Raw genomic sequence first — 27,756 nt, 5'->3', positions numbered from 1 at the left:
TGGGATGTTTTAGCACACGTCATCAATAGTGCCACCATCCAGGCTGGGGTCACTAGAAATATCAATCCCTTCCAACATCAAATTAGAGAATTTGGGAATCTCCCAACTCCCACTTTCAAATAATAAGGGGTAAAGATTTGGCCGTGTGGCTAAATCTTAACCCATGCTTCAAAGTGGGACTTGGGAAAAAAACCTATATAGGAATTAGGGTAGACTCCACTTTCAAGTAAGGGGACAAGATTTGACCATGTGGCCAAATATTAAATATATAATTGGGAATTATTCCCAAGCTATACGAGAATTCCCAATTTCTTTAATATAGTGTTTTCCCAACCCTAGCACAATCAATGACAAAAGCATCTCATCCTTGCTCACCACCAAGGCTCTACACAAACTCAGACAGTCGCCCTCTCTCAACAACAAAATCGGCCTTTGCTGGGGCATTAGTCTAATGGCTGATGAGTTCTCTCAAATTTGGTCCATCAATTGGTCTCAGGATCTGCCACTTAAAGATCATGTCTTCTTGTGGCGAGTGGTGGTGGGAGCTTTTCTCACTGGTGAGAAGCTTGCCAAACGTGGAATTTTGGAAGGTAAATGTAATTGTGGCAACTTAGAATCGATGCGTCACATTTTTTGGAATGGGTGCATCTCACAGACGGAAGCCCTTAAACATTTCAGTGTCAACGGCAATGAAGAACAATTGATCAAAAATATATGTCTTGGGGTTCCGTGGTTCTCATGCTGGCAATAGAAACAACAAAGTCATACATCATCTAAGATGTCAGATTTTAACCTTGTTGTGGGAAGCCCAAATGCAGCTGGTCTTTGAGGGCACCAGGGTTGTATTTAGCTGGCTGGATATATATTGCATATAAGAACTGTTGGTTTTGGGAGGTGGAAAGGAAATTTAAGGGTATTAGGAAAGGTTGATGGATCTCTATGATCTTTCATATGTTGTAAAAGCCTTTATCAGAAATATTATTATCTTTTCGCGTTAATATAGTGTAGATAGAGTATCGAAGGAAACATATTGATGATTTGAGTTGCTATGAAACGAGCCCATCGCTTTGCCACCTTATCACTGCAAAGGAGTCTTTCTTGTTCTTGGCTTCTTGACAGCAGAATATCTTGTTCTTAGCTTCTTGGCGCGCGATTCTGCTGTCGCGATAACGAGCAATCGATCCCAGCTCTCTCCCGAGGTCTCAGGAGGAGGATGATACGAAATAATGCAGTCCCCAGAAAGAATGCATCTGTCGTCCATCGCACCTCCAAGGCTCTCGATGGAGCGTTTGCCCGGACGACAGGATGTGCCTCATCAGGCGACACGCATCAGAACTTCTGTGATCACTTTACCTCTGCATGTGGCCTTCCTCCTGACAGTCTTCCTAGTCCATCATCATCATCACCAGATTCACCTGCACGATCACCGTCATGCCTTAAACCAGATCTCCATCCTGCATCGGGCAAACCCCTGCGCGCTCACCATCTCCTCTCAGAACCTTGGATGCAGGGACCAGCCGATCCGGCAGGCAAATTGATCAATTTGTCTGACAGGCCCAGCCTCTGCATGAGCGTACACGGCTTAGAGGCTGCCATAGGCTCGTCAGATCATGCTGTCTACATTGTCAATGTCCGAACAGGAGAGTTCAGGAAGGCACTTTATGGCAAAGGCTATGGCCACACAGATTGGGTGACTTGCGTGGATCATCTGCCTGATGGTAGGGTTCTTAGTGGGGGCATGGACAGCAAGCTCTGCCTATGGGAACGCAGAGGTGTTCGATGCGTCGATCTCACTGGACACAGTGGCTCCATATCAGCTCTGCATGTCAAAAATGGTGGCTTGATGGCGGTAAGCTCAAGCTATGACAAGTCACTTATGCTGTGGGACCTGAGCAGGAGGAGCAAGAATGCTGTTTGCAGCTTGCAAGGCCACAGAGCAGCAGTCATGGACTTTGCATTGGGCTCAAAGGATGGACTTGCGAGTGGATGCCGTGATGGCGCTGTCATACTGTGGGATAGTGCAACAGGCTCAGCAGTCCTGCATTGCAAGAACGCTCATTCTGGTCATGTGACTGCAGTTGAATGTACTAGTTGTGAAGCCAGTGATGATCACACTTCTGGAACCACTGCAGAACTGTTCCTGACAGGAGGCCAGGATGGAGTTTTGCAAGTGTGGGATTTCAGGATTAAAGCACCAGTTTGCTCTTTGATACTTCACAGGTCAGTCTATCTCTACCTTTGTAGTGAAGCTCATCATGTTATATGTGATCATTTTGGTGTCTAGACAGCTTGTCCGTCCCACATGCCAAAGTGATGAGTAATTCTGGGGTTCAGCTTGCAGTAAGAGATATTGTACTCCAGAATGTCTTACTGGTACTTCCGCAAGGGGACAGGTGCACATCAGGATGGTGCATGTACTCAGCACTTAGCATTCAGGAGCTTTCTCTCTTTAATAGGATGAGTTTGAAATGTTGCCATGACACATTTAGTAAACTTGCAAGGCTAAATATTGAGAAATACTCAAGAAGTCAACTACATTTTAGGAATTCTACCGAGATGAACCACTATAATTATGGAATTATGCAAAACTTCATATTCTTATTTTCTTAATGTGTTGAAGGTGTCACCATTTTGCAGTTCTTCAAAGGATCAAGGCGCTGTCTCTTGCATTAAGGTCTCAAGAATATCTACTTGTGGATGCCCACTTATAGTTACAGCAGGAGCTGATAAGATAATGAAGGTCCTTGACCCAAGGCGCTCTTTCCAAGTTCTTCATACATTGAAAGATCATCGTGACTTTATTTACAGTCTCCATGTGTCAGGTAAGTCTATTTCCCATATAGTTATCTGATGATCTTACCATTTCAGTTTGTTGTCAACATACAAGAGTTGTGTTTGAAGGGCTAGCATATCTAGGGTAACTTGTAGCCCTCCCATGCATGTTTAATCCATGTGCTTTAGACTGTTAACTCCATCTACTCTATTGCAGCTGTTGGTATTACTCCTCAAGGATTTGCATTTTTGGTATTTGATTTGTTGCACCTTTAGCTCAATGAGTCCTAAGTGGAGTTAGATATTTGGGTAATCAATATTGTTGCTCCCATTTACGATTCTATGGAGCATTTTCATGCCCTGTACGAATAAGGATGAGTACTATAGATAGCCCACCAATGTTGAAGATTGTCTAAGTTGAAGCCATCAAACTCGAGAGGTCCAAAAACCATTATGTATCTTCAATCATAGCTAGTGTCTAGATCACTATTAAAGAAGCGAAATCAATCTCCATGTAATTGAATAGAGCTAAGGCTACACACAAATCATCTCCCAAGCATGAAGTAAATATTTTCATTAAGGAGATGGAACTTTAAAGATTACTAACTGGCATTAATGTTGGATGCTATTGGAAGGAGCTTTGTACGCCCCTGCTTATAGTTCTTCACCTAAAACAAATTATTCAACAAGCTTGAAAAGGTAGCTAACTATTTGGTATAAAGGAGACTGATCATGCACCTTGAGATGCCTCTATTTTGTCTTTGTTTTTCTCCAAATGATCTTTTTGGCTTTTTTTCATTGCATATAAAACAAACCCCTATAATTTGATATACATAAGTCAAAATCAATATCTTATTTTGGATACCGACAAAAAATAAAAGCATGTTATTGAGATTTTGCTAGAATTAACAAAATGCCCTTTGCAATTCAAGTATAAAAGTGACTATAAATACATAATTTCAAGCAGTGTTAGAGCAATTAATTAACAAAATGGGACACATGTATTAGGGTAATATTTGTTTGTTTGCTCCATAAAGAAAATATGTGACAACTCGTGTGTAGATACATTGCACATAGATTGTTGGAGAAACTTGAGAAGAGGGAGACGTGGGATCTCTTGAGTGACAATGCCTTACCTATAGCACGTCCGTAATTACAAAGAGTAATGGGTGATAAGCTATCTCATTCTTTAAAAAGAGCAAGATACTTACTTTCTGGTGAATCGACCCGGAGTCTCATGCATTGACTTTGAACTTAAATGACTTTACAAAGGTTTGTCCATTTTGACTTTTGAAACTTTGAACTTGCTCGAAATAGAATGTGCATTGATGATGAGCAATGGATGGATAGTTTGATTGATTGAACTTGTGAATTCTAGTTAACTTTCACATCACACTCGAAATTGAGTAGTGCATGTGACTTGGTCTCTTGATAAACTTATTACTATACATTAAACAGAAACTTGTGTAAGAAGTTGAAATTGGGTTAGTATTAGGGTAGTGGCATTGGAAAATATGTGGGGAAGATAGTGATCATTACACTCAAACTCCAATGGTGCACCATGGATTAATTGGAGATAGGAATATCATGCTCACACCAATGCACCCTTTGAACTATTGGGATACACAACTTAGCTTGGGATCTTTCTTGAACTAGCACTATGACTAGATAGGAAATTTGGATGAATTTTTGAAGATTGGATGATATCTTGCAGTGCTAGTGATGAATTTTTTGTTTGTCAATATATACTTGAAGACTTCATAAACTTGCTAGCAGACATGTTACTCCACATGGAACTCACAATTGAGTTGACAAATTGTCAAAATATAGGTTAATATTCCAATGGTCAAAATGCTATTCTTCATGGTCTTTATTGTTTCTTCTATATTCCTCATAATCTCTTTGGGTGGCCTTCCCCATCCGATCTTCTAATCGTACCATCTTCCATTTGTTACCATTAAAACCAAGAAAACATACCATATTTTAATAGGGACTACTCGGGAAAATGACTCTATACTCTTTGCTATACTTTTATAATATCAACTTTGAGAAGGCCAAAACAACCTATAAAAGGTAGAAATAATTGTTTCTTCAATCAATCCTTACATGTTATGGAGATGTCCAGTGAAGGCAACGGATTGATGGCAAAATATCAAACTTGTGAAAATATGGGAAAAAATGATGGGTGACTAGAATGATGAAAATCTTGTCTCCATATGGGAGGCATGAATTAGGGTGGATTGAAATAGGAGACCGATAAAACAAGCCAACCTGATATTGATGATATTCTACTACAATTGGTATGGTGACCAAAAGGCTAAAACAGTGTTAGAGTGTTGAAATGACCTATTTTTTGGCTGATTTTTGTTATTTTTGGGAGCTGAGTGGTTGATTTTATGAGATGATTGATGGTTTGGAAGTGGTTTGAGAGTGTTTTGGATAGGTTGGAATGGTTTTATTATGCTCATGATGTTTATTAGTAGAGACGTGAAGTTCTGTTGATATTCTGATATGTTCTGTTTGGTCCTGATAGCTTCTGCTAAGCTTCTGTTTTGTTCTGTTTTCTCTCTATATGGAAGGATGGAGTATTGATTGATAGGATTTGAGATTGTTTGAAAGCTTATTGAGTGATTTTTGATGGTTTGGAATGGTTTTGGTATGAGTTATGTGGTTCTGATGCTTTATGTTGACCTTCTGTAACTCTCTGTTGAGCTTCCGTGAGCCTCTGTAGACCTTCTATATGCTTCTGTATGTGTTCTGTTGGATGAGAGTGTAGCTTGGGAAAGTTTTCTAGCCTTGGAAAGAGGTGAATACAAGTGCAAAAGAGCTAAAAGAAGTCAAAGAAGTAGCTGCTGAAGACTCAAGTAAAGACTGGAGTGAAGTGACAGTGGTGAGCTATGAAAAGACACTGTAGTGGCTCTGGTGCCTCTTCATATCGGACATACCTCTTGGGAGGTGCATCCACGACCTAAGAAGGATTATTGAGGGTTATTATGAGAGCATTGTAGTGAGGAGATGATGTACTATTGATGGAGAGAGAGAGAGAGAGAGAGTTAGAGATAGTCAAATCTATCAAAACGATGTAACTGTATGTGAGAGATTGAGAGAGAGAACTATGAAGACATTGAAGATGGATAATATGTGATTGATTTCCATTCAAAGATGGCGTATTTCCTTGTGTTCTTTGTTCTATTGATGGATTTTGTGAAGATGTTGGAGAATATGGTTGATTCTATCAAATCCGTGGGAGATCTACATGATGCTGCATGAAGATTTGTTGTGCATGGTGTTCTTTTCTTCATTGTGATCATATAAAACCTAATAAAAAAGCTTGTTGATGTTACAAGATAGATTTTCTTGCAAGAGAATTCCCTTTTCTTTAGTGTTCCTCTTGGGGCTCCATGTTTTTGGTGCGCAGCCGAGGAAACTTGCCATCAACAAGCACCAAAAGAGGCTAAAAATGAAGGAAATGGCATTGCCAAGAAGAGAAGAATTCAATGGATGTTTGTAAAGTTCCTTCTTCCACTAAAGAGTTAGAATTTCTCATAATCAAAGCCACTTTCCACAAGAAGTTCATTCCACAATGGCGGAAACATATCACCATCATGATGCATGCTCTATGTGGTGGACAGTTTCCTCTTCTTGTTGAAGTAGCAGAAACTTGCATCTTAGTGGCAAGTCCTTTCACGTCTGCTTTGTTCATCAGGAAGGACAGGGCCTCATGATCCACATAAAATTTAAAGTGAGTAGATAGTAAGTAGTGGCGAAACTTCTCTAGGGCAAACACCATTGCCAAGCACTCAAGCTCTGTCACTGTATAGTTCCGTTCCCTATCAGTGACTTTTCGGCTTGCGTAATAGATCGGTTGATCTAATTTGGAGGGGCCCTTTTGACATAGGACAGTGCCTAGTCTTTCAACTGATGCATCAGTGTGTACATGAAACTCCTTCGTTCAATCAGGAGGCTGCAGAATGGGTGCCTCAATCAGACACTGCTTTAGAGTGTTGAAGGCTTTGTCACATTCTTCCGTCCAAATAAACTCTGCATCTTTCCTCAGAAGCTTGTGCAAGGAGGTTTCCTTTGTTGCAAAATGGGCTATGAACCTTCTATAGTAACCCACATGGCCTAGGAATTCCCTTAACTGTTTGAGGTTGGTGGGTGCTGTCAAAGCTGCAATATTTTCGATCTTTGCAGGGTCTGTTGATATCCCTTATGCAGAGACAATGTGGCCCAACAGAACTCCAGAAGAGACCCCAAAGATGCATTTGTCAGGGTTGAGGGAGATCCCGTACTCCCGGCATCGATCAAAGCATTGTTCCAAATGTCCCCAGTGTTCACGGATCAAACTATAGACACAGAAGTCATCCAAATATACCTCAATAAAGTCGTGCAGATGATTTTAGAATGTGGCCATCATGACTCGCTGGAAGGTAGCAGGGGCATTGCAGAGCCCAAACGGCATCACTCGGTAAGCGTAGGTCCCCCATTCTATGGTGAAGGTTGTTTTGGATTGGTCTTCTTCTGCTATCTGCACTTGGTTATATTCGTTGAATCCATCCAGAAGGGAATAAAGCTCATGTCCTGCCACTGTGTCTAACAGTTGGTCTGTGAAAGGGATAGGAAAGTGATCCTTCTTTGTCTTGAAATTCAACTTGCGGAAATCCACACATATACGAAGCTTGCCATTATTCTTGGGTACAACCACGATGGGTGAGACCCATTCACTATTTGCAACTGGATAGATGAACTCGGCTTCCAGAAGCTTCAGGAGCTCTGCTTTCACCAATGTGGAATAATTCGGGTTCATTTGCCTCTGTCGTTGCCGTACTGGCTTGGCATCAGGCTCCAAATCAATATGATGCTGACATATTGTGGGATCAATCCCCTTTAGGTCTTTGTAGGACCACGCAAACACGTCCAGATTCTCTTTCAATAAGTTGTACAAAGTTGACAACTCCTCTTCTGGTAGACTGCTACCCACCTTCAAATGGCGTTCAGTGCCATCTGCATCCACAAAAGTTAACTGCCTTTCACCTTCTACTTCACGGATGAAGGTCCCACGGACTGCTTCTGGGTACAGATCCGACTCCTTCAAGGGGGTAGTGTCCTCTTCTGATGTCCCACTAGAACCAACTTCTTCTTTTGGTGGAGACTTAGGTTGCCCCTTGAGATGTTGAAATGGGATTAGAGCCGTTTCGGGTTTGGTTTCAAGATTAGTTACCTCTTGGCTTGAAGACTCATCTTCTGATGACGCGTCCAAGAACATCACATAACAGGGACCCTCTGATGCCTGTTGGAATCGTGAGACTGGTACTTGTTGGCACGGTGCATCATCATCATCATCGTTTCTTGGCAAAGGTGGGTGAGGGTGGCATGAGCCATTGCTAAAAGATGGCTTGGTCTTCTTTAACCATTTCTTATAAAGTTTTTGCATATGAGAAAATCCATTTATCGGACCAAATGGTACCATCTCCATTCTGTCCCACAGCATGAGCTCGTCTGCTTCCGATGCTTCTGGAACTTCTTCTTCATATGTATCCTCTTCAGGTGGGATAGACTATTCCGTCTCGCTTTTATAACCTTCTTCTTCAATATCATCTCCATCCTCTTCGGTCTCTGTCTCTATCTCTGTCTCTGTCTCTGTCTCTGTAGGAGCTCTGTAAGAGAAGAACAGGTTCTCTGTTTCATCTTCTGCCTCTGTCTCTAGCTCTACTATGGCCATGTAACAGGGAGAGTAGTACATCCATGCTTCTATCTCACTGTCAAAAGTGATTTCGGAAATCATTCCTGGTTCAGGCAGGAAGTATTCACCCATTGATAATGGCTTTGCATCTTTTGGGAGTTGGCTTACAGTGCCCACTGTCAGGGATTGTGCCACTGTTTTCTTGGAAAGGATCTGTTTGACAGCATCTTCTTCTGCTGATGTTCTATCTGTAGCCTCATTAGGGGAGTCAGAAGATAATTCCAAGGAGGTGGATCCATGTCCTTTTTTAGCACCATATAGCTTCAGTACCACTTTATTAGGTCCTCTACCCAAGGTCAAGGTTCTTTTGAACCAATCCGTCCTTGCTCTGGCTTCAAAAAGCCATGGTCTGCCCAGTAATAGGGGGTAGGAATACCATAAGAGTTTGGCTTTACCACCAGATAGGTTAGCCAATAATATTTTCCAGCCACTGTAGTCTTCACATATGGGTGAATGCCCAAAGGCTTGATTCTGCTCTGATCCGCCAGTCTGATGAGCCATTGGGTTGGTTGCACACCTTGTAGGCCTAGATCCTTCATTGTCACATCCGTCATAATGTTCACTGATGAGCCACCATCAATCAGTGCATTTGCAATAAAGCAGCCTTCTATCCACACACCAGTCTCTGGGGTACCTGGATCTAGGAAGGCGTTAGCCACATCCACTTCTTTTACAGGCTCTGGAGCTTTGTTGGACTTTGTTGCTGTTGAAGGAGCAATCCTTAAGCCACGTCTTCTTGTTAGTATACTTTTGAATCTTTTTCGAAAACTGGGAGACAACATCAATAATTGTCAGAATGTGAGGTTTGTTTTAAAGGTATCTAGATCTCTGATCAGATCGTATTCCTTAATAGGATCCACTGGCTTCTCTAACCGGTTAGGGAATGGGGCAACACCCATTTTCATTTTCCTTTTTTCTTCCAACAGGGGCATCATGGAAACTTCTTCTGCCACTTGTGGCACCTCCTCCTCTTCTATCTCCTGGACCTCTGGTCCTGTCTCTGGAATTGTCTCTGTGACTCTCTATGGCACTGTAGTGCTCTGTACAGCACTGTCAAGCTCTGTTCTTCTGATGGAAGATTGAACTTTACTGTTCTGGTAAGAGGATTATTTTCTTTCTAGATAGGTGGTTCCTTCTTCTTTGCACGCGTGATAACAGTAACTTCCAATTCCACTAAATTGGAGGTAGGCTCTTGGGCCTTGGCCGGATTATCAGTAGCATTGTTTTTCACCGGGGCAAGGCTTGGACAGTCTTTTGCAGTGTGGCCTTCTCCTTTGCATTGACTGCATAAGGGCTTGTAATCCACTGACCTTCTGGGATTGGGACAATTTGGTGAAATGTGTCCCTTTTCTCCACATCTGGAACACTCCACTTCTGATCTCTGACCACCACCAGACTGTCTTCCTCTGTAACTTTGGGATGGAAACCTCCTTGGACCGAAATTAGGACCAAACTCTCTAGGCTTGGGTCCAATATCGTGTGTTGTCATTTTGGATTCCAGCAAGTTGAATCTTGCGTCTTCTTCCTTCCTTCTCCTATCATGCATTTCCTTCAGAGAGCAAATATCCTCTGTATGGTTCTTCCGCAAACAGTAGGAACATAAAGCTCCAAGGACTGTTGGCTTTCGTGTACATTCAGTGGCTAAATGGCCTGCTTGATGACACTTACCACACCAAGTATTTGACCGCATCACATCTCTTCCTGCTCCTGCAACGTTGGATATGCTAGCGGTATTCACTTTCAGCGTCTGTAGCTGCTCTGTAATCACATCCATCAACTTCTTTTTTATATTTGCAACTAAGTTGGATAAATAATCCTTCAAGATTTCTCCTCTTGAGGTACTGGCAGTAGGGTTTTGAGGAGTCTCTGTAATCACTGCATAAACAGGTTGGGCTGGTGCAGAGGGGTCTCTGTTCTGATTCTGATTCAGAGCTCCTGTTTGAACTGTTGGCTGTTTGCTCCAGTTGGTAGGGTTCCACTGTTGCTGCTGATTTGGCATTGGGGAAATTGGTTGGGACCATTGTTGTTGTGGTTGAACCATCATTTGAGGCATTGATTGTGGCCACAGTGGATTTGGTGCACTGTACTGTGATACTGGGGGCATCTGTTGGTAGGGGTAGGGGACTGTCCCTGGGACTGCATTTGGTGGGTACATCATTCCTGGCATCAAAGGAGGTAGGACTCCTCTTCCTGGATTCATCGCCAATCTAGCTTCCACTTCATCGTACAGTCTTGCACCTTCTGTTGCAGCTTGCAGTGTGGCTGGTCTTTGCAGCTCCACAAACTTACGGACTTCTGGTTGTAATCCTCTGAGAAACACTCCCTTCTGAATGCCATCATCTAGATTGTGGTTAGTCCATCTCTTCAAGATGGATTCCATTCGTGAGACATAAGCTTCTACTCTTTCTCCAGAGAATTGACTTAAATTCATAAATTCCTCTCGCATCCGCTCTTCAAAACCGTCATGCCTAAATTTAGTGAGGAATGCCAACTTCAGGTCGTCCCATGTGCCAAAAGTTCCTGCTGCTTGTCTCTCATACCACTGAAACGCCGCGCCCTTGAAAGTGGCGGGGAATATTGCTAACCAATGCTCAGGGGTTCTGGCATTGTTAGCCACACATGCTACCATAAACTCTGCTACATGAAGATCACGGTCTTCAAAACCCCCCCTCCTTAATACCTATTCCCACCACCCTTCTTAAATCTCCCCACACCTTAACCCCTTCCCTCCCTTCGCTCCGGTTTACCCCCTCCCACCGCGAGTCACATACGACTCCCCCGATGAAACCCACCCACCACCCGTGGTTTTCACACGGCCACCCGTGTTGCTGCGGTTTTTATCGTGTCCGTTAGCGGCTGTTCGTGTGTGTTCGTGATCGCGGGTTCGTGCGAGCTCAGCGGTCGTTCACGCGCGGGGACGGGCGTTCGCTTATCCGTGCGGTGGTGTGCACTAGCCAGCTGTTCACACGCAGCTAACACGCAATCCATTCCCAGATATATATTTCTGAATTTTTTATTTTCAAACTTGAAAAACCTTAAAAATATATTTAAAAATTCAAAAAATTTACAGAAAATTTCTTAAAAATTTTCCAGTATTTTTGCAGTCAATTGAAATATTTTTCCAAATTAAAAATCTCATAAAAAATTTTCAAAAAAAAATTAAAAGTAAAAATTCTTTCAAAAATACACATAAAATGAGTAAAAATTCATTAAAATTGGTAAAAATACCAATTTAATTGCAAAAAAAATCTTAAAATTTTTATCAACTTCTTTGCTTATTTTTGAAATATTTTCTAAGTTAAAAATGCTGTGTCAATTTATTCCATTATTATTTTATGGCAAAAATGCTTCATTCAATGCCTAAATTCATGAAAAATCCTATTTAATTCCAAACACAAGCTGAAAAATCTGAAAAAATCCAGATACCTTGGTCACATGCGGTGGATTGATGCTGAAAATCTTCAATATTTTTATATGTATTTCATTGTCAAAATTTTGCCACAAAGATCAACAAAAGCACGGAAAAAAACATTACAACAAATAAAAATACATAAAAACCAAAATACACAATCAACAATACACAACATTTTAACAAAAACAAAAACAAAAAACAACAACATATAAGCCATCAGTCATCCAAACAAATTCATATACACTAATCTTGCTATGTCGTGTGTCCAATTATTCTCAGTTCGTGGTTTTTCTTTTTGGATTGCTGACCTATATTTTGGGGATTGAGACGTGCTCATTCATTGCATACACATACACCCACTTTCAGGTATTTTCCTTTTTATATTTTTTATTTTTTTTGCTACCCCAAAATTCACGCCTAATTTTTAACATGAATCCTAAACACCACCATGGCACGCGCGCTCGCGCCAAACACACCTTTTTCTAATTAAAATCAACCAGCCGTTTACTTGGCACGCACTACGTGCGCTTCAGAGGCACCTTAATATTTATAATAAAATTGAGCCAGCCATCACAAAAGCACGCGTTGGCAAAAAAACACTCCACATCACCTTAATTTTTAATAAATGAATTTGCATTTAGAGACCTCAATCTGGTATCAAAGTCCAGGTTGCGTTAAAGCACCGCTCCAACTTAATAATTTGTAATTAAAATTTTAAGAAGGAACCGTCGTTTTCTTGTTAAGGTTTAACACTTAAATAAAAATTCACCTATTTCTTAATAATTCATAAAATGAACCTTTCATTAAATTCATTTCCCCTCACTGCACTTATTTTTCCTTTTTAATAAACTCGCTTCGTGGGATGGGCGCATACAAATCTATTAGTTACCACTGATGGTCAAGTTATGCTCCAGTCTTGATGTCCGTTTTTTTTTTTGTAGTCTGATTTGTCCATGTGTTACGATTATGGGTACGGTGTGTAGTTTTTTTTCTTTATTGCCTGATATGAGGATTTGGGTGTTTGCATGTTACATCGCATGAAGTTTTCGGTCGCATATGTGTAGAGGTCATGTCGAATTTTTTTTTCTAGGCTGTGGTTTGCTTAGGGATAGTTGGTCGAGTCACGTTTTACCACCTTGGTTGATATATTATCCTTGGTTTTTGTATGTTGCTTTGCAGACATTCTCTTTGTTTGTCTGTGTTTGTGGTGTGTGTGTGTAACCATCTGAATGGCGCCCTCTCGTACTCCTCCCCCGATCCAGTATGTTCCTTTGACTTTACATAATTATTCTTTGTTACTGGATTCGAACATTGTCGCTAAAGCTGGCTTGTGCAAGTTCATGGCCTTTCTTTCCCACTGGTTCCAGATGATCCTACCATTTGTGACGAGTTTTTAACCTCTTGCAGTAAGAGGTCTGGTCCAGTTCGTGGCATTATTGTTCTTCTGACACCGAAGAGTCTAGGTAAGGCTCTTGGTCTGCCGTATCATGGGGAGTCTGTCCCTGCTGCCAGACAGTTGTTCGCCAATGACGATATTTTGAAGCTGTTGCAGAAGCAAACTCAAGATGTTCTTGATCCGAAGAGGTCATTACCACGTCAGGAGTCGGTGTCTCCATGATTTCCAATCCCCTATAGAAACAGCTATGTCAATTCCTTCAGGACAGGTTCATGCCTGCAAAATCCCCATCTCATTATCTTTCCAAGGAGTTGTTTACAGCTTCACGAATGATTTTGAAAGGCATAACTATTGATTGGAGTACCTACCTCCTCTCCAAGATGGATCACCACTTTATCCGAGCTACTCAAGGAAATGTGACTAATATTATATTTGGGTCCTTCCTTTATGTCTTCTTGCTACATGCTGCCCCTGCAAAGGAAGTTCCTTTACCTCCAATTGATCCTCCAGAAGTTCCTCCTCCGCCTCATAATGAAGATGATGATGTGATAATTGAGGATGATGATTCTCCTCCTCCCCTTGTCATTCAGAGAAAACGCCTCAAGAGGGTGGCTGAGTGAGTGCCTATTCTTGCTCCTCCGGTTCCAGTGACAGTTTTTGCCCAGCCTTGCAGCACCTTGTCTGCATTCCTTCAGACGCCAAATCTTTTCAGAGCCCATAGAGATGGGATACTAGAACTTACTATTCCTTCTGTTCACCGCCTGGTAACAGGAGATGCTATTCCGTTCCTGTGCAAGGATATCCAGAGTTCTATTGAACTTTCGATGACTGCCTGTATCCAGCAATTATATTCTTCATTTTATGATGAAGTTCAGCAGTCTAAGGAGGAACTAAATAAGAGCAATACTGAGTTAGCCTCTACTCAGGAGAAATTCTCTGACCTTTGTACGCAAATGGAGCAGCAGAGTAAGCTCATGGATACTCAGAAAGCTGAAATCTCTAAGTTGAAAGCTGAGTTGGCAGAAGCTAGGTCTCAAGTGGTTGTTGTAATAACAGAGGAGAGGGATAAGTTACAGAAGGAGAGTCAAGAGATGAAGGAGGTGATAGCTTCCCAAGCAGAGAAGTTTAAATCCACCACAGCTATCTTAGACCAGAGCAATGCTCAAATCTGGCAACTCAAAGATCAGTTGGCTCAGTCTCGGTCTAATACATAGAGTCCTGTGCAACCAGTTTCTCTTTTATCCCCTGTAGACTTGGCAGCTCTTCAGAGACAGGCTACATTATGTCCCTTATTTCAAGCCAAGGTGGAAAGATTGCAATCTCGCATGGATTTATTATGGTCTTCTTTTGAGCAGTATCAAGAATATGTTCCACAAGATCATTCCTTTTTTGTCCATTATCAACAACAGAAGTTGGCCTTCTATATAAAACTTTCCACGATGGATTTATCTATTCCAGAGGATGGATGAAGTGGGACCTGGTCTTCTGATTTGCTAATAGAAGTAGTGAGGATGGTTTTTGAAGACTCTGTCACTCCAGATACGATGCTTCTATCCTATATGTATTTGAGGGGTGATTTACTAATTCTAGATGATGAAGATCTGGCTTGGTATGTCGAAGATGTGGTATTGCAAGCTTCTTTGTATATCCGACATTTGGAGTTGAGGATTGATGAGATGTTCCAGGGATATTCTTCAAAGGTGGCTGAGTGTCCTGAGTTTTCATGGCACACTATGGTTGATGCTGTCATTTTGAATCACCGTCAGGTCAAAGCTTCAGCTCATGCCCAGAACATTAAGCAACTGAGGGTGGATCTTTTAGTCTATCTCTCCAACCAACCCCCATTTGATACTTCTTTCTTTGAAGCCTATCATCGTAGATCAGCTTTAGGTCCGTCCTTACCATGCCTAACTCATTATCAACAAATGGCCCATAGGTATGATGCTTATATTTTCCTTTTTCAATCTAACCCAAAGGTCATTTTACCCCTTCTTTTCCAACCTCAAGGATCTCCTCAAATTCCTATATTTACCCATTGTTCTTTTATTGAAGATCAAGTTTTTCTACCTCCTGATCCTTGTCCTTTCCCATCCCCTGACATTCTATCAACTTTTCCTGCTTATCTTTTAACGCCTTTCTTAATCAAATCTCCTCAATTTTCAGCAAATCCATCTTTAATCCATTCTTCATTTTATGATTTTGCCTATCCATCGCTTCATCCTCTTTCATTAGTCCCTCTTCCGTTTCCTAACACTTCTATTCCTAATCCTCCTCAGTTGGTTAGTGGGTATCAAGGTTTTGATCAGAAGATTCTTCAAAGAAGAGGCTAGAGTTCAAATGATTCCCTTACTGGACCTCAAATCAATTGGCCATTGATCCTACGAGAATGGATAAGTGCTAGTCAGGCTTATCAGAATTATCTGCATTTTGCTCAGCAATATCTCAGTCTGCAGATCCTTCTGTGCGCATAACTGCTCATTTTACTTGGTACCTGGCGTATATGCATAGGCATTCCCATAATGACTCAAAATCTATTCCAAAGTTGTGCATGAATGACAATGTGAGCATTGATTCCCAGCAACTGGATGTCTTGTACTTTCATGCCCTCTGTTTGCCTAGCAAATACCTTATCTTATTGGAAAGGATGTGCTACCTTCAATTCTTTCAGAATCCTCCCAAGACATTTGTAGATGAATCCTTGTCCCTGGATCGTTTTCGAAATCATCAAGCCTTCAAAAGGGATCATCTTCATTGATACCTTTGCAATGTATTGTGGATGATTTTTAATATTAAATCTCTCTTTTTGGAGGAATCATTCAGATGGTTGTGTTGTGTGTAGTGTTTGTGTTGTGGGTTAATTTATGTGATAAGATCGTGGTGGTTGCCTATTCAATTTGCTTTTGTGCGAGCTACATTTTTTGAGAATTGCGGTGATGGTGTTGCTGGTTGGATAGTTGAAGATGCTGATGCAAAGAAGAAGAAACCTCTTATATCCTTTATAAGTTTGTTGGGATTTCCAGTTTGATAAGAAGTGTTAATGTATGAAGGGTTTTCCTTTCGTTGTATTCTTTATATCAGATACAGGTTATAAGTTGGGGTCGTGGTTGGATGGACTATTTTTGAATATTTATTGAATATCAAAGTTGAGCTCTTGAATGAACTAGTATTCCCTTAAAAGGATATAAGAGGTTTCTTCTTCTTTGCATCAGCATAAAGTTGAGCTCTTGAATGAACTTGTATTCCCTTTTTCCTGGTTCGCGAACCAGGAAAAAGGGAATACAAGTTCATTCAAGAGCTCAACTTTGATCTTCAATAAAACCCACCAAAACAAGTGCCATGCCACTGCAACCCATTCTTCCCCTAAAGCCGTTCGAGAAGTGGGGGATTGATTTTGTGGGTCCCATTGATCCACCCACTAGACAAAAGCAGAACTAATACATCTTAGTATGTATGGATTATGTCACAAAGTGGTGTGAAGCTAAAGCACTAAAGCGTGATGATGGTAACAGCGTAGCCCTGTTCATGTACGAGAATATTATCACCCATTTTGGCAGTCCCCTCGAGCTGGTAAGTGACAGATGTACTCATTTCCTTAACAAAATCATGGAGGAGCTGACGGAACTGTATAAGATCCACCATCGCAAGTCCACTCCTTACTACCATAGAGCATGGGAAATTTGAAGTCACCAATCGCATTCTCTGCTCGATTCTGACAAGAACGATTGCCATACATCATCGTGACTGGGACAATCGACTTACAGAGGCCCTTTGGGCATACAGAACCTCCCATAAGACAGCTACAAGACAGACCCCTTTCCAGCTAGTGTATGGTTTAGAAGCCGTCTTCCATGTTGAACTGGAATTGCCCTCTTTGCGCATGGTAGTTAAAGAACGCTTGGGAGATGATGAGTCTCTTCGATGCCGTCATGCTTGGCTGAGATACGGCGGATGGCCCTACAGTGCATGGAAACTAATCAAATGTGACGCAAGGCTTATCATGACAGTTTCATCAAGCACAAGGAGCTCAAAGAAGGTGATCTTGTCCTAGCCTATGATTCGAGATTTGGCAAGTTTCCTGGCAAGCTTCAATAATGGTGGATGGGCCCATACAAGGTACTTGCTGTCAATCCTAATGGCTCTGTTTAGGTGCAGACCATTGATGCCTTTGATGATCCCTTCCTGATCAATGGCTATCATGTAAAAATGTACTTCCCTCCCTGGGGATCTTAACAATTACAGTCGACCTACCCTTTCCCTTTTGGGCATCGCACTGTCTTTCTCGTCGTGCTTTTGATAGCCCTTATGATTCTCCTCATGAGGCGGTCTCGCTTGGCTAGCCCCTCACACATATCTCTCAACCCGACCTTGTTTTCTTCTCGTCTGATCCAACAATCGTGGCGAGGTTGGTCCTGACATATGATATTTCTACCATTCTCTTTCTTAACAAAAAAAAAGGAAAAAAAAGAGAAATAGAAAAAGAAAAACAAACAACAAAACAAACAAAACTGTTATGGGAGAAAAGGAAGAAATTCCATGTCATAACATAACATGCATCGTTCCAAGAAAAGGTGAAAACACCCTTGGGCAGGAAGCTAACTGTGGAAAAGGTGGCAACACCCCGCAGTTCAGGATAGCTAACTCATCACCAGCAAAATATTGCCAGCAAGTAATTTGAAGCCACCTCCCTTTATGCAAAATCTCTGCAATATCAGTATGTCTGCCCTTCTTAACAGACGACTTTTTTTACAAGTCATTGACGTATAAGATTTGTTGGCTGCCTCCCTGGGTACGCCTTGTCTTCAAGATCCTGATGACAACAGGAGCTGACATGATCTTCATTACCAACCCCTTGAGTGATGCGAGCTTTCATCCTAACAGGATGGGGACGTGAGTATGGGCTGCCCTCTGTATCTATCAACGAGTGAGACAGAGGGTGGGATGAGTAATCAGTCTTTCCCTTCAAATCAAATGAGAGGTGAGATGTGTGAACGGAGTGTTGCAAGCACGGGATGGGCCTTTCAATACACAACGCACGATTTGTTACTGTGCACTGCACCATAAGGCTCCCTGGCCTTCCTTCTTGCACTGTATGCCGACACAGGGTGGGATGCACTGTTGTATCATCAAAAGTGCACAAGGCATACAACCTCTGCACAAGTGATCGTGACGATTACATCAATGGGTTTCAAGAATGGGTTGCCCTCTATATCTATCAGAGCGTGAGATAGAGGGTGGACTGAGTGTGACTGGTGTTTCTCTAATCAATTATTGAGAGGTGAGGATTGAGGGACGTTACGACAATTGGAGTCAGGTATGTTCTCGTTTTCCTATGCACCCATGGGATGGGTCTCTACCATCAGCACAGGACACGTCATTTTGTCCTGTACACTGCACTACAAGGCTCCCTGGCCTTTCTTCTTGCACCTATACCAGACGGGGTTGGACGCACTGATGCACCATTAATTGTGCACCCTGGCATACTCCTTCTACAGCATTCCCTTGTCGACTCCTAAACCGGGTGTGAGCTTTGGGGTTTCATCTTTATTTCCTCCAGTGATGTTAGTAATGGGGCAAGTGATTGTTCTTTCATTCCCTTTGAGTGATCGTGATTTGAGCGCAATATCCCTCGTCATTCGACGACTTTTCGACGATTCCTTCCACCGGCTACCTCCCTGGGTGCTGTCGCGTGGTCCCTGCCACGAAGAACGTTGGATGTGTGCTTTGAAGTCATATGGACACCTCCTGTTAGCCGACAATGATACAAGACGCAACCTCGATAGTCGACATTCCTCCTCGGTAATTTGGGCCAAGTTTTTCTAACCCTACACCTTCTGTTTCTCAGTGACAGTCATGTCTTAAGTGTGGGGACGTTCGTGGTTGGTCTGATGTGAGGTACTAGGTCCTTGATGTTCGGTTTACCCTTTCTGCTAAGGTTTTAAGTGTGGGGACACGTCCCTGCGCGTCTATGTTGCATACCCCCATGCATACACCCTACTATGATCATGCATCTATGCCATGACTTCATTTTACCCTGATGGGGTCCCTTCCCCACTCTTCCATTCTATTTCAACCTATCCTTGGAGCTATTCTTTGATCGTTTTTCTTTATCCTTTGTTTTGCGGTTTTTCCATACGAATGCATCCTGTGTTCATTGAGAATCACATCCAACCTTTCAGCCATGTTCGTCCCTTTGAACTGCCCATTTTTCCTTTTTACCAACTCTTGTTCTAATAGATGGTTCTAAAGTTATTAATTTTTAAAGCCATTCCCGTAAAATGGACGGTTTTCCATGTGAACGCGTCTTTATTGCTTCAGAACCTTGATCTGATGTGTCAATCCTGTCCTACCCATTCCTCTAACATTTTTCTTTTTTGCTCAGTGTCATTTCGATGCACGGTTTATCCGTTATTAATTTTTACGAGTTTTTGGGCCCTTTTTGTGTCTATTTTTCACATTTTTTCTTATAAAACTGCCCTATTTTCACTGGAATTTCAGTTTCTTTTGACAACCATGTCGTGCCAACTTTCCCTCACTTTTTTCTTTTTCCTTCTTCCTCTTCCTACTGTCGGATTTTTAGTTATTAATTTTTCTGAGGGTTTTCGGGTGTGTTTTTTGTGTTTTTCCTATATGAACCCCTCCTAATTTCCCCCAACCTGAGTTTTGATGCATCAGCCCTACGAATCACTTTCTTTCGGATATTTTTCCTTTTTATTGTCCTTTATTCCAGTGTACGGTTCTTTTCATATGAATTTTCGAGTCTATTTTCGGGCCCCTTTTTTGGGTTTTTTTCATGTGAACATGTCCTATCTCAATCGGAACTATGTTTGACCATGATAAGCTTGTTGGACACATTGTTTTGCACATTTTTCCTTCTTTATGCACTTCGTTCTGATATGCGGATTTTTCGATATTAATACCCGTATGTGTTTTCCGGCTTATTTTTTGTGTTTTTTCCATGTCGACACCCTGATTTTGCCCCGGACCCGATGTTGCATTTTTCCATCATTTTACCCTCGTCTCTTGGCACATTTTTCCTTCTTACAGTTTTTCGATCTGACGTCTGGTTTGGGTTTTATTAATTTTTTTTCATTTTTGTCGTGTGACCGCGTTTCTCGTGTCGTGCGTGAATACGCCTGTTTTTTATTTTACACACCTCAAGACGCCCCTATGGCCCCGTTTGATCCCTTCATTGCAAATTTTTTTATCTCCGCCCCGCGCATGCGCGCCGCCCGGGGGTGCGTTCCTTTTGCACACCCATACCCAATTTATTTTTATTTAAAAAAAACCAAAAAAACCCACAACTCAAACACACATAACAACCAACCAACCCACATTAAATTATTTTTTAAAAAAAATAATCACTAACAACCATAAACAACAATACACACATGAAAACAAAGGGCACAAAAACAATAAAAAATAAAAAATAAAAAAAAACAAAAACAAAAAACCAACAACTACCCCCATCCAATCCCTTTTTAAAAAAACAAAAAATAATAATAATCATACTAATAATAATCATCATAATAATCAAACATACTAACTTTTTTTTCCACAAACACAAAAAATAAACATACAAAAAAAAAACATAATAACATACTAACCAACAACACCAACAAATTAAATTAAAATAATAATAATAATTTTAAAAAACAACAAACAAACCAGCTGACAACACACCCACCACATTCAATTTATTTATTTATTTTTTAAACACAGCACAACCACCAAATTAAATTCCAAACCACACAAAAACAACACAAAAAAAAACAAAAAACAAAACACTCTTTTTACACACAAAAAACAAATAATAATAATAATAATAATAAAATTTAAAAAATAAATAAATAAAACAAAAACAATCGCTTACCTGCTCTCGCGCACCCTCTATTCTCCTCTCCCCTCGTCGTCGCCAGCATCTCCCTCTCCATTCCCTCTGTTCTCCTCTCCCTGCGTCGTCGCAGTAGCGCCCTCTCCTTCTCCATTCGATCCTCTCCTCCCTGTCGCCGACCGCCCACCTCGCCGCTGCCTTCGGCCTCTTGCCTTGCCTGCTCCACCCTTCCTCCTCCATCTCCCTCGCCGGCCGCCCGCCTCACTGCTGCCTTCGGCATGTGCCTCACGCGCCTCTCCCTCATCTCCTCCACTCCCTCCTCACCCCTTGACGCGGTTCCTCCAGCGGCCACCCGCCTCACCGTTGCCTTCGGCCTCCTACCTCGCCTGCTCCGCCCTTCCTCCTCCATCTCCCCCACCACCGACTGCGTGCCTCGCCGCTGCCTTCGGCCTGTGCCTCGCCCGCACCTCCTTCTCTTTCTCCTCCTCCTCCTCCCAACCGTCACTGGCCGTTCCCCCTTCCCCCACCCCTAGTTAGTCATAACCTCGCTAGCCTTACTTAACTAACCTAACTTAACAAACTAAACTAACCTCACTAACCTAATTAATTTAACAAACTAAACTAACTTAATTGCTTTCATCGCCTCAGTTAACGTAATTAACTTAACCTACTCAGTCACATTCACTTAAGCTACTCCCTTACAGCCCCGTTTCTGCCCCTTCTTCCTTCTCCTCCGTTGTTTTCCCGCCGTGTAGCCGTTCTCGGTGTACAGGTGTGCTAGCAGGCGTTCACGTGCGAGGACGCGCTTCCGATTTGTCCGTGCGATGGTGAGTTGCAGTCAGCCATTCACACGCAGTCATCCTTCGTTGTTCACACGCAGCTCGGGTACCGCCTTTTAATTTTCAAACCCGTAAAATACATAAAAACACATAAAAAATAAACATAAAACACATGAAAACTCCAAAAGTCATTAAAATTAATTTAAATCCACAAAAATTGTAGAAAATTTTTAAAAATTTACTGAAATTCAAAACACATTGTTGACACTTGTTGGATTGCTAAAATTCCACCCTTACACTTCACAACATGTTCATGTGTCCTAGATCTTGATTTAATTATTATTAAAAAATGGAAAAGAAAAAAATAATAATAAAATAAACCAAACCACACAATATACACAATACAAACACACCTAAAATGCAATTTAAAAAAACCACAAGCAAACAAAATAAAAAATAACAAATAAATATAAAAATCAAACAAACACACTAAGATACTTTATTTTTTCCAGTCAGTGGTGTTTGTTTTTTTTTACTAGATTCCTTGCATTTGGGACTAATCCGTGCGCCTTCAGTCTATTGCATACACACCTCTACCAGGTATTTATTTTTGAGCTTTATTTATTTTCATCATCTCTTAATCACAAATAATTGCTGAAATGAACTATATTCACCCACTTTTTCATGTGCATTCGCGCTAAACACACTGTTTCTAATAATTAAAAATGAACCAGGCGTTCACTTTGCACACGCTACGTACGCTTAAGAGGTACCTTAATTTTTAATAAAAATGAACTAGCCGTCATAAAAAAAAGCACGTACTGACAAAAAAACACTCCACATCACTATTAATTTTTAATTAATGAATTTGCATTTAGAGACCCCAGTCTGGGAATCGAAGTCCGGGTTTCGATAAAGCACCGTTTTACCCTAATAAATTGTAATTAAAATTTTAAGAAAGAACCGACGTTTTCTTATCAAGATTTATCACCTAATAAAATGTCACCCATTGTTAATCATTTCTTAAAATAAACCCTTCATTAAAACCATTTTCCCTCACTGCACTTTTTTCCCCCTTTTTTAATAAACACACTTCGTGGGATGGGCGCGTAAAGTCCTCTTAGTTGAAATTGTTGGTCAAAGTTATGGTCAGGTCCTGATTAGATTTTTATGGTATTATGGATTGCTTATGTGCTACGATTATGGGTACGGTTTGCACTTTTTCTTTCTTTCTTGCCTGATATGGGGTTTTGGGCGCCTGCTTATTGCATCGCATGAAGTTTTCAGTCATATATGTGTAGAGGTCATGCCGAATTTTTTCTAGGATGTGGGTTGTTTGGGGTGGTAAATTGGTTAGTTACGTCTGTGTATATCCTTCTTTTGATCGACTTCTTTTTTATAGCTATTTTGGTTGTTTTGCAGGCATTTTTGTGATTGTCTATATTTGTGGTGTGTGTGTTTTCCATCTAAATGGCGGCTCATGCTCCTCCTCCTATCTAGTATGTCCCGTTGATCAGTAGGGATTATTATTCCCTACTGGCTTTTGAGCCTCTAGCGAAAGTAAGACTTGCGACTTTCGTGGCTGCTTCATTCCCACTGATTCCAGATGATCCATCCCTATGTGATGAGTTTCTTGCATCCTACAGTAAGAAGTCGGGCCTGGTTCATGGTGCTTCCATGGTATTGACACCCCGAGGGTTAGGGAAGGCTTTGTCTCTTCTCTACAAAGGAGAGCCCTTTGTTACAGCTAGACAATTATTATTCAATGTTGAGATTTTCAAGCTGTTGCAGAAGCAGACCAAAGAGATTCTGGATGTCAAGAAAGTGATAAATACTTTAGGAGTATCTTTTTCCATGATCACTGATCCTCTTTGGAAGTTAGTCTACCAATTCCTCCAAGACAAGTTTATGACTGCCAAAATACCATCCCATTATTTGTCCAAGGAACTCTTCACAGCTTCCAGGATGGTGTTAAAAGGGGTGGCCATTGATTGGAGTACTTACCTACTTACAAAGATGGACTAACATTTTGTCAAAGTGACCAGAGAAAATGTCACAAATGTCACTTATGGTTCCTACTTATATGCTTTCTTAACATACTCAGGCCTAAAGAAGGGTGTGCTACCACCTCCTCCATCTGATCCAGTACCTCCCCCACCACCTTCAGAAGAGTCAGAACCTATTGACATAGAGGATCTTGATTCCCCTCCTCCATTGGTCATTCAACGGAAGCGCTTAAAGCGTGTGGCAGATAAAACTCCCTTGGTTCTTCCTTTAGTCATAGTTCGTGCTACATCTGGCAATGACCTTCCTACCTACCTTACATGCAATAGTTTGTTCAGGGCACATAGAGAGGGTTCTTTGGAAATATCAGTCCCTTCACTGAACAGTTTAGTGTCAGGAGATGCTATTCCATTCCTTTGTAATGACATCCAGAGTTCGGTTGAACTTTCAGTGTGACAGCTTGTGTTCAATAGTTGTATGCTTCTTTCTATGAAGAACTGATGCAGTCCAATGACCAGTTGCATAAGGCCACCTCAGAGTTAGCCTATGCTAAAGACATACTTGTAGATCTGTTTAAGCAGATATAGCAGCAAACCCAAATGATTGAAACCCAGAGAGAAGAAATATCTTCTTTGAAGATTCAGTTAACAGAAGCTCAGTCAGAGGTCACTCGAGTCTCAAAGGAGAAAGAGAGAATGTCCAAAGAAGCTCAAGAGTTTCAGACTCTTTTAGATGCAAAACTGTCAGCTTCACAGACTGCTCATAATAGAGTGGAATCACAAGCTTCCCAGATTAAGCAGTTGTAAGACCAACTGGCATAGTCATGGTCCATTCCTCCAAGCCCCAATGTTCCTATTATTCCTTCTATCTCTAAGCAGGACTTGGCAGTTCTCCAGAGACAGGCCACATTGTGTCCATTGTTTCAAGATAAAGTGGAAATATTGCAGTCCAGGATGGATTTGTTATGGTCTACATTTGAGCATTTTCAAGAGTATGTTCCTCCGGACCATTTTTTCTTTGTCCACTATCAATTGCAGAAGTTGGCCTTCTATATGAAGCTTTCAACGATGGATCTTCCTCTTCCAAATGATGGTTGGAGTGGAGCTTGGTCTTTTGATTTGCTAACATAAGTGGTTTGTATGGTGTTTGAAGATTCTATGATGACGGATACCATGTTACTGTCTTATATGTATCTACGAGGTGATCTGTTCATTTCAGATGATGTAGATTTGGCCTGGTATGTGGGGGACGTGGTTTTGCAAGATGTTTTGTATGTTAACTATTTGGAGTTGCGAATAGATGACATGTTCCAGTGTTATTTCTCAAAAGTGGCTACTTACCCTGACAATTCATGACATTCAATGATTGATTCTGTGGTCCTGAATCAACGTCAGAATACAGCTTCTACTTATGTGCAGAGCACTAACCAACTGAGGGTGGATCTCCTAGCTTATCTTTCCAAAAACCATCCATTTGATTCATCCTTTTTTTATGCCTATCAAAGAAGATCTATCCTAGGTCCCTCTGTTCCTAGCCTATTATACTATCAACAAATGGCTCATCGCTATGATACTTATCTTTCCCTTTATCAAACCAACTCAGCAAGCTATCTTATCTCTTCTTTTCCAACCTCAATCTTTTCCTCAAATTCCTATATTTACCTATTGTTCTTTTATCGAAGATCGAGTTTTTCCCCCTTCTCCACCTTGCCCTTCACCATCTATCCATATACCTTCTACTTTTCCTGTTTATCAATTGACACATTTCCTAACTGATTCACTTAAATTTTCAGCCACTCCTTCTTTATCTTATTCCTCCTTTTATGATTTTACCTACCCATCTCTACATCCTCTTTTACTTATTCAACTTCCATCTCTCGTGACTTCTATTTCTCAACCCCCTCAGTTGGTTAGTGAATACGATGGATTTGATCAGCAAATTCCTAGAAGAAGAGGACGGAGCTCGACTGATTCTCTCATAGGACCCTAGATAAACTAGCAAATAATTCCAGAGGACTGGATAACTGCCAGTCAAGCATACCAGAATTACATCAATTTTGCTCACCAATATTCACAATCTCTAGATCCTTCAGTGAGATTGACGGCTCATTTTACTTGGTATCTAGCATACACGCATAGGCATTCCCATAACGATCAAAAGGCCATTCCAAAGCTTTGTATGAATGTCAATGTGAACATTGATTCCCAACTGTTGGATGTCCTATATTTTCATGCCCTATGTATACCTAGCAGATACCTTGTTTCGCTAGAAAGGATGTGCTACCTACAGTTCTTTCAAAATCCTCCAAAGACATTTGTAGATAAGTCCTTCTCCATGGATCGTTTTCGAAACCACCAAGCCTTCAAAAGGGATCACCTTCATTGATGCCTTTGCAATGTATTTTGGATGATTCTTAATGATATATCTCTCTTTTTGGAGGTGTCTTTCAGATGGTTGTGTTAGTGTTAGTGTGTGTGTTGTAATAATTGTATGTGATGAGTTTGTGCTGATTGAGAATAATTTGTTCGAGAGCTCTTTTCAAACTATTGGTGGATGGAAAGCCTATGGTGGAGCACTGAAGAAAAACCTCTTATATCCTTTACAAATTTGTTATGATTTTTAAATGATTATCAGATGAGTTAATGAATAACAAAGTTTTCCTTTAGTAGTTTTTTCTAGAAATACAGGTGATAAGTTGGAGTCGTGGTTTGGCGAGATTATTGAAGATCCTACAGAAGATCAAAATTGAGCTCTTTAGTGAACTTATATTCTTCTTTTCTTTAGGTCGTGAGGATGCTTCCTTTCTAAGTGTGGGGATATGTTGAGAGTGGAAAAAGACTGAATTTTACTGATTTTTGTTTTTGTTTAGGATCGAATGATTGATTTTTGATGGATTTAGAGTGATGTATGATTGATAATGGAAGTGTTTGAGAATTTTTTGGATGATATTGATTATATTTTGGAAGATCATGATGATTCTCAGTAGAGATATGAAGCTCTGTGATGTTCTGATAGGTTCTGTTGAGGTTCTGATTGGTTCTGTATACCTCCTGTATAGCTTCTGTTTTATTCTGATTGTCTTCTGTATGAAGCATGGATTGATGATTGATGAAGATTGAAATCTTTTGGAATCTTATTGAATAGTTTTTGATAGTTTGTAATGGTTTGAGGATGAGTTATGAGGTTTTGATGACCTTCTGTAACCCTCTGTAAACCTTCTGTCGAGCCTCTGTCTTTGCTCTGTCTCTGCTCTGTAACTGTTCTGTATATCTGCTTTGGTACTGTACTGTACTGTTCTATAGATCTTCTGTAAGTGTTCTGTAGAAAGTATGTCTGACTTGGAAGAAGTTTTCTAACTTTTGAAAAGGATGAATCTAAGTTCAAAAGAGCTAAAACAAATGGAAGAAGCAGTTGCTGAAGACTGAAGAGAAGACTGAAGTGACAGTGACAATAGTGAGCTTTGAAGAGACACTGTAGTGGCTCTGGTGCCTCTTCATATTAGACATACCTCTTGGGAGGTGTATCCATGACCTAAGAAGGATTATTGAGAGTTATTATGAGATTATTGTAGTGAGGAGATGATGTACTATTGAGAGAGAGAGAGAGAGCCAGAGATAGTCAATTCTATCAAAACAGTGTAACTATATATGAGAGATTGAGAGAGAGAACTATGAAGACATTGAAGGTGAATACTATGTGATTGATTTCCATTCAAAAATGGTGTATTTATTTATGTTCATTGTTATATTGATGGATTCTACGAAGATGTTGAAGATTATGGTTGATTCTATCAAATTCGTGGGAGATATCTACTATGAT

At 40.9% G+C, this 27,756-nt stretch overlaps 1 protein-coding gene across 3 annotated transcripts; it reads left to right on the top strand.

The window, feature by feature from the left end:
- The first annotated feature begins 1,048 nt into the window (after nt 1-1,048).
- Nucleotides 1,049-27,641, top strand: LOC148013833 (nuclear distribution protein nudF-like). 3 transcript variants are annotated; one of them, XM_087667052.1, is made up of 3 exons: nt 1,049-2,220; nt 2,638-2,822; nt 27,305-27,641. In XM_087667052.1, exons 1-3 carry the CDS (start codon nt 1,214-1,216, stop codon nt 27,307-27,309), a joined length of 1,197 nt encoding a protein of 398 aa, XP_087523178.1. In that variant the 5' UTR covers nt 1,049-1,213; the 3' UTR covers nt 27,310-27,641. The 3 variants fall into 3 exon arrangements, with proteins under 3 accessions (XP_087523178.1, XP_087523176.1, XP_087523177.1); XM_087667050.1 differs by lacking the exon at nt 27,305-27,641 and adding an exon at nt 5,549-6,000; XM_087667051.1 differs by lacking the exon at nt 27,305-27,641 and adding an exon at nt 2,990-5,534.
- Nucleotides 27,642-27,756: the final 115 nt, after the last annotated feature.

This window comes from Lygodium microphyllum, chromosome 25 (assembly GCF_053477565.2).
Source record: "Lygodium microphyllum isolate KBCC chromosome 25, Lygodium_microphyllum_v1.1.10, whole genome shotgun sequence".
In the NCBI taxonomy this organism is placed as follows: domain Eukaryota; kingdom Viridiplantae; phylum Streptophyta; class Polypodiopsida; order Schizaeales; family Lygodiaceae; genus Lygodium; species Lygodium microphyllum.
This window is presented reverse-complemented; position numbering and strand designations above follow the sequence as displayed.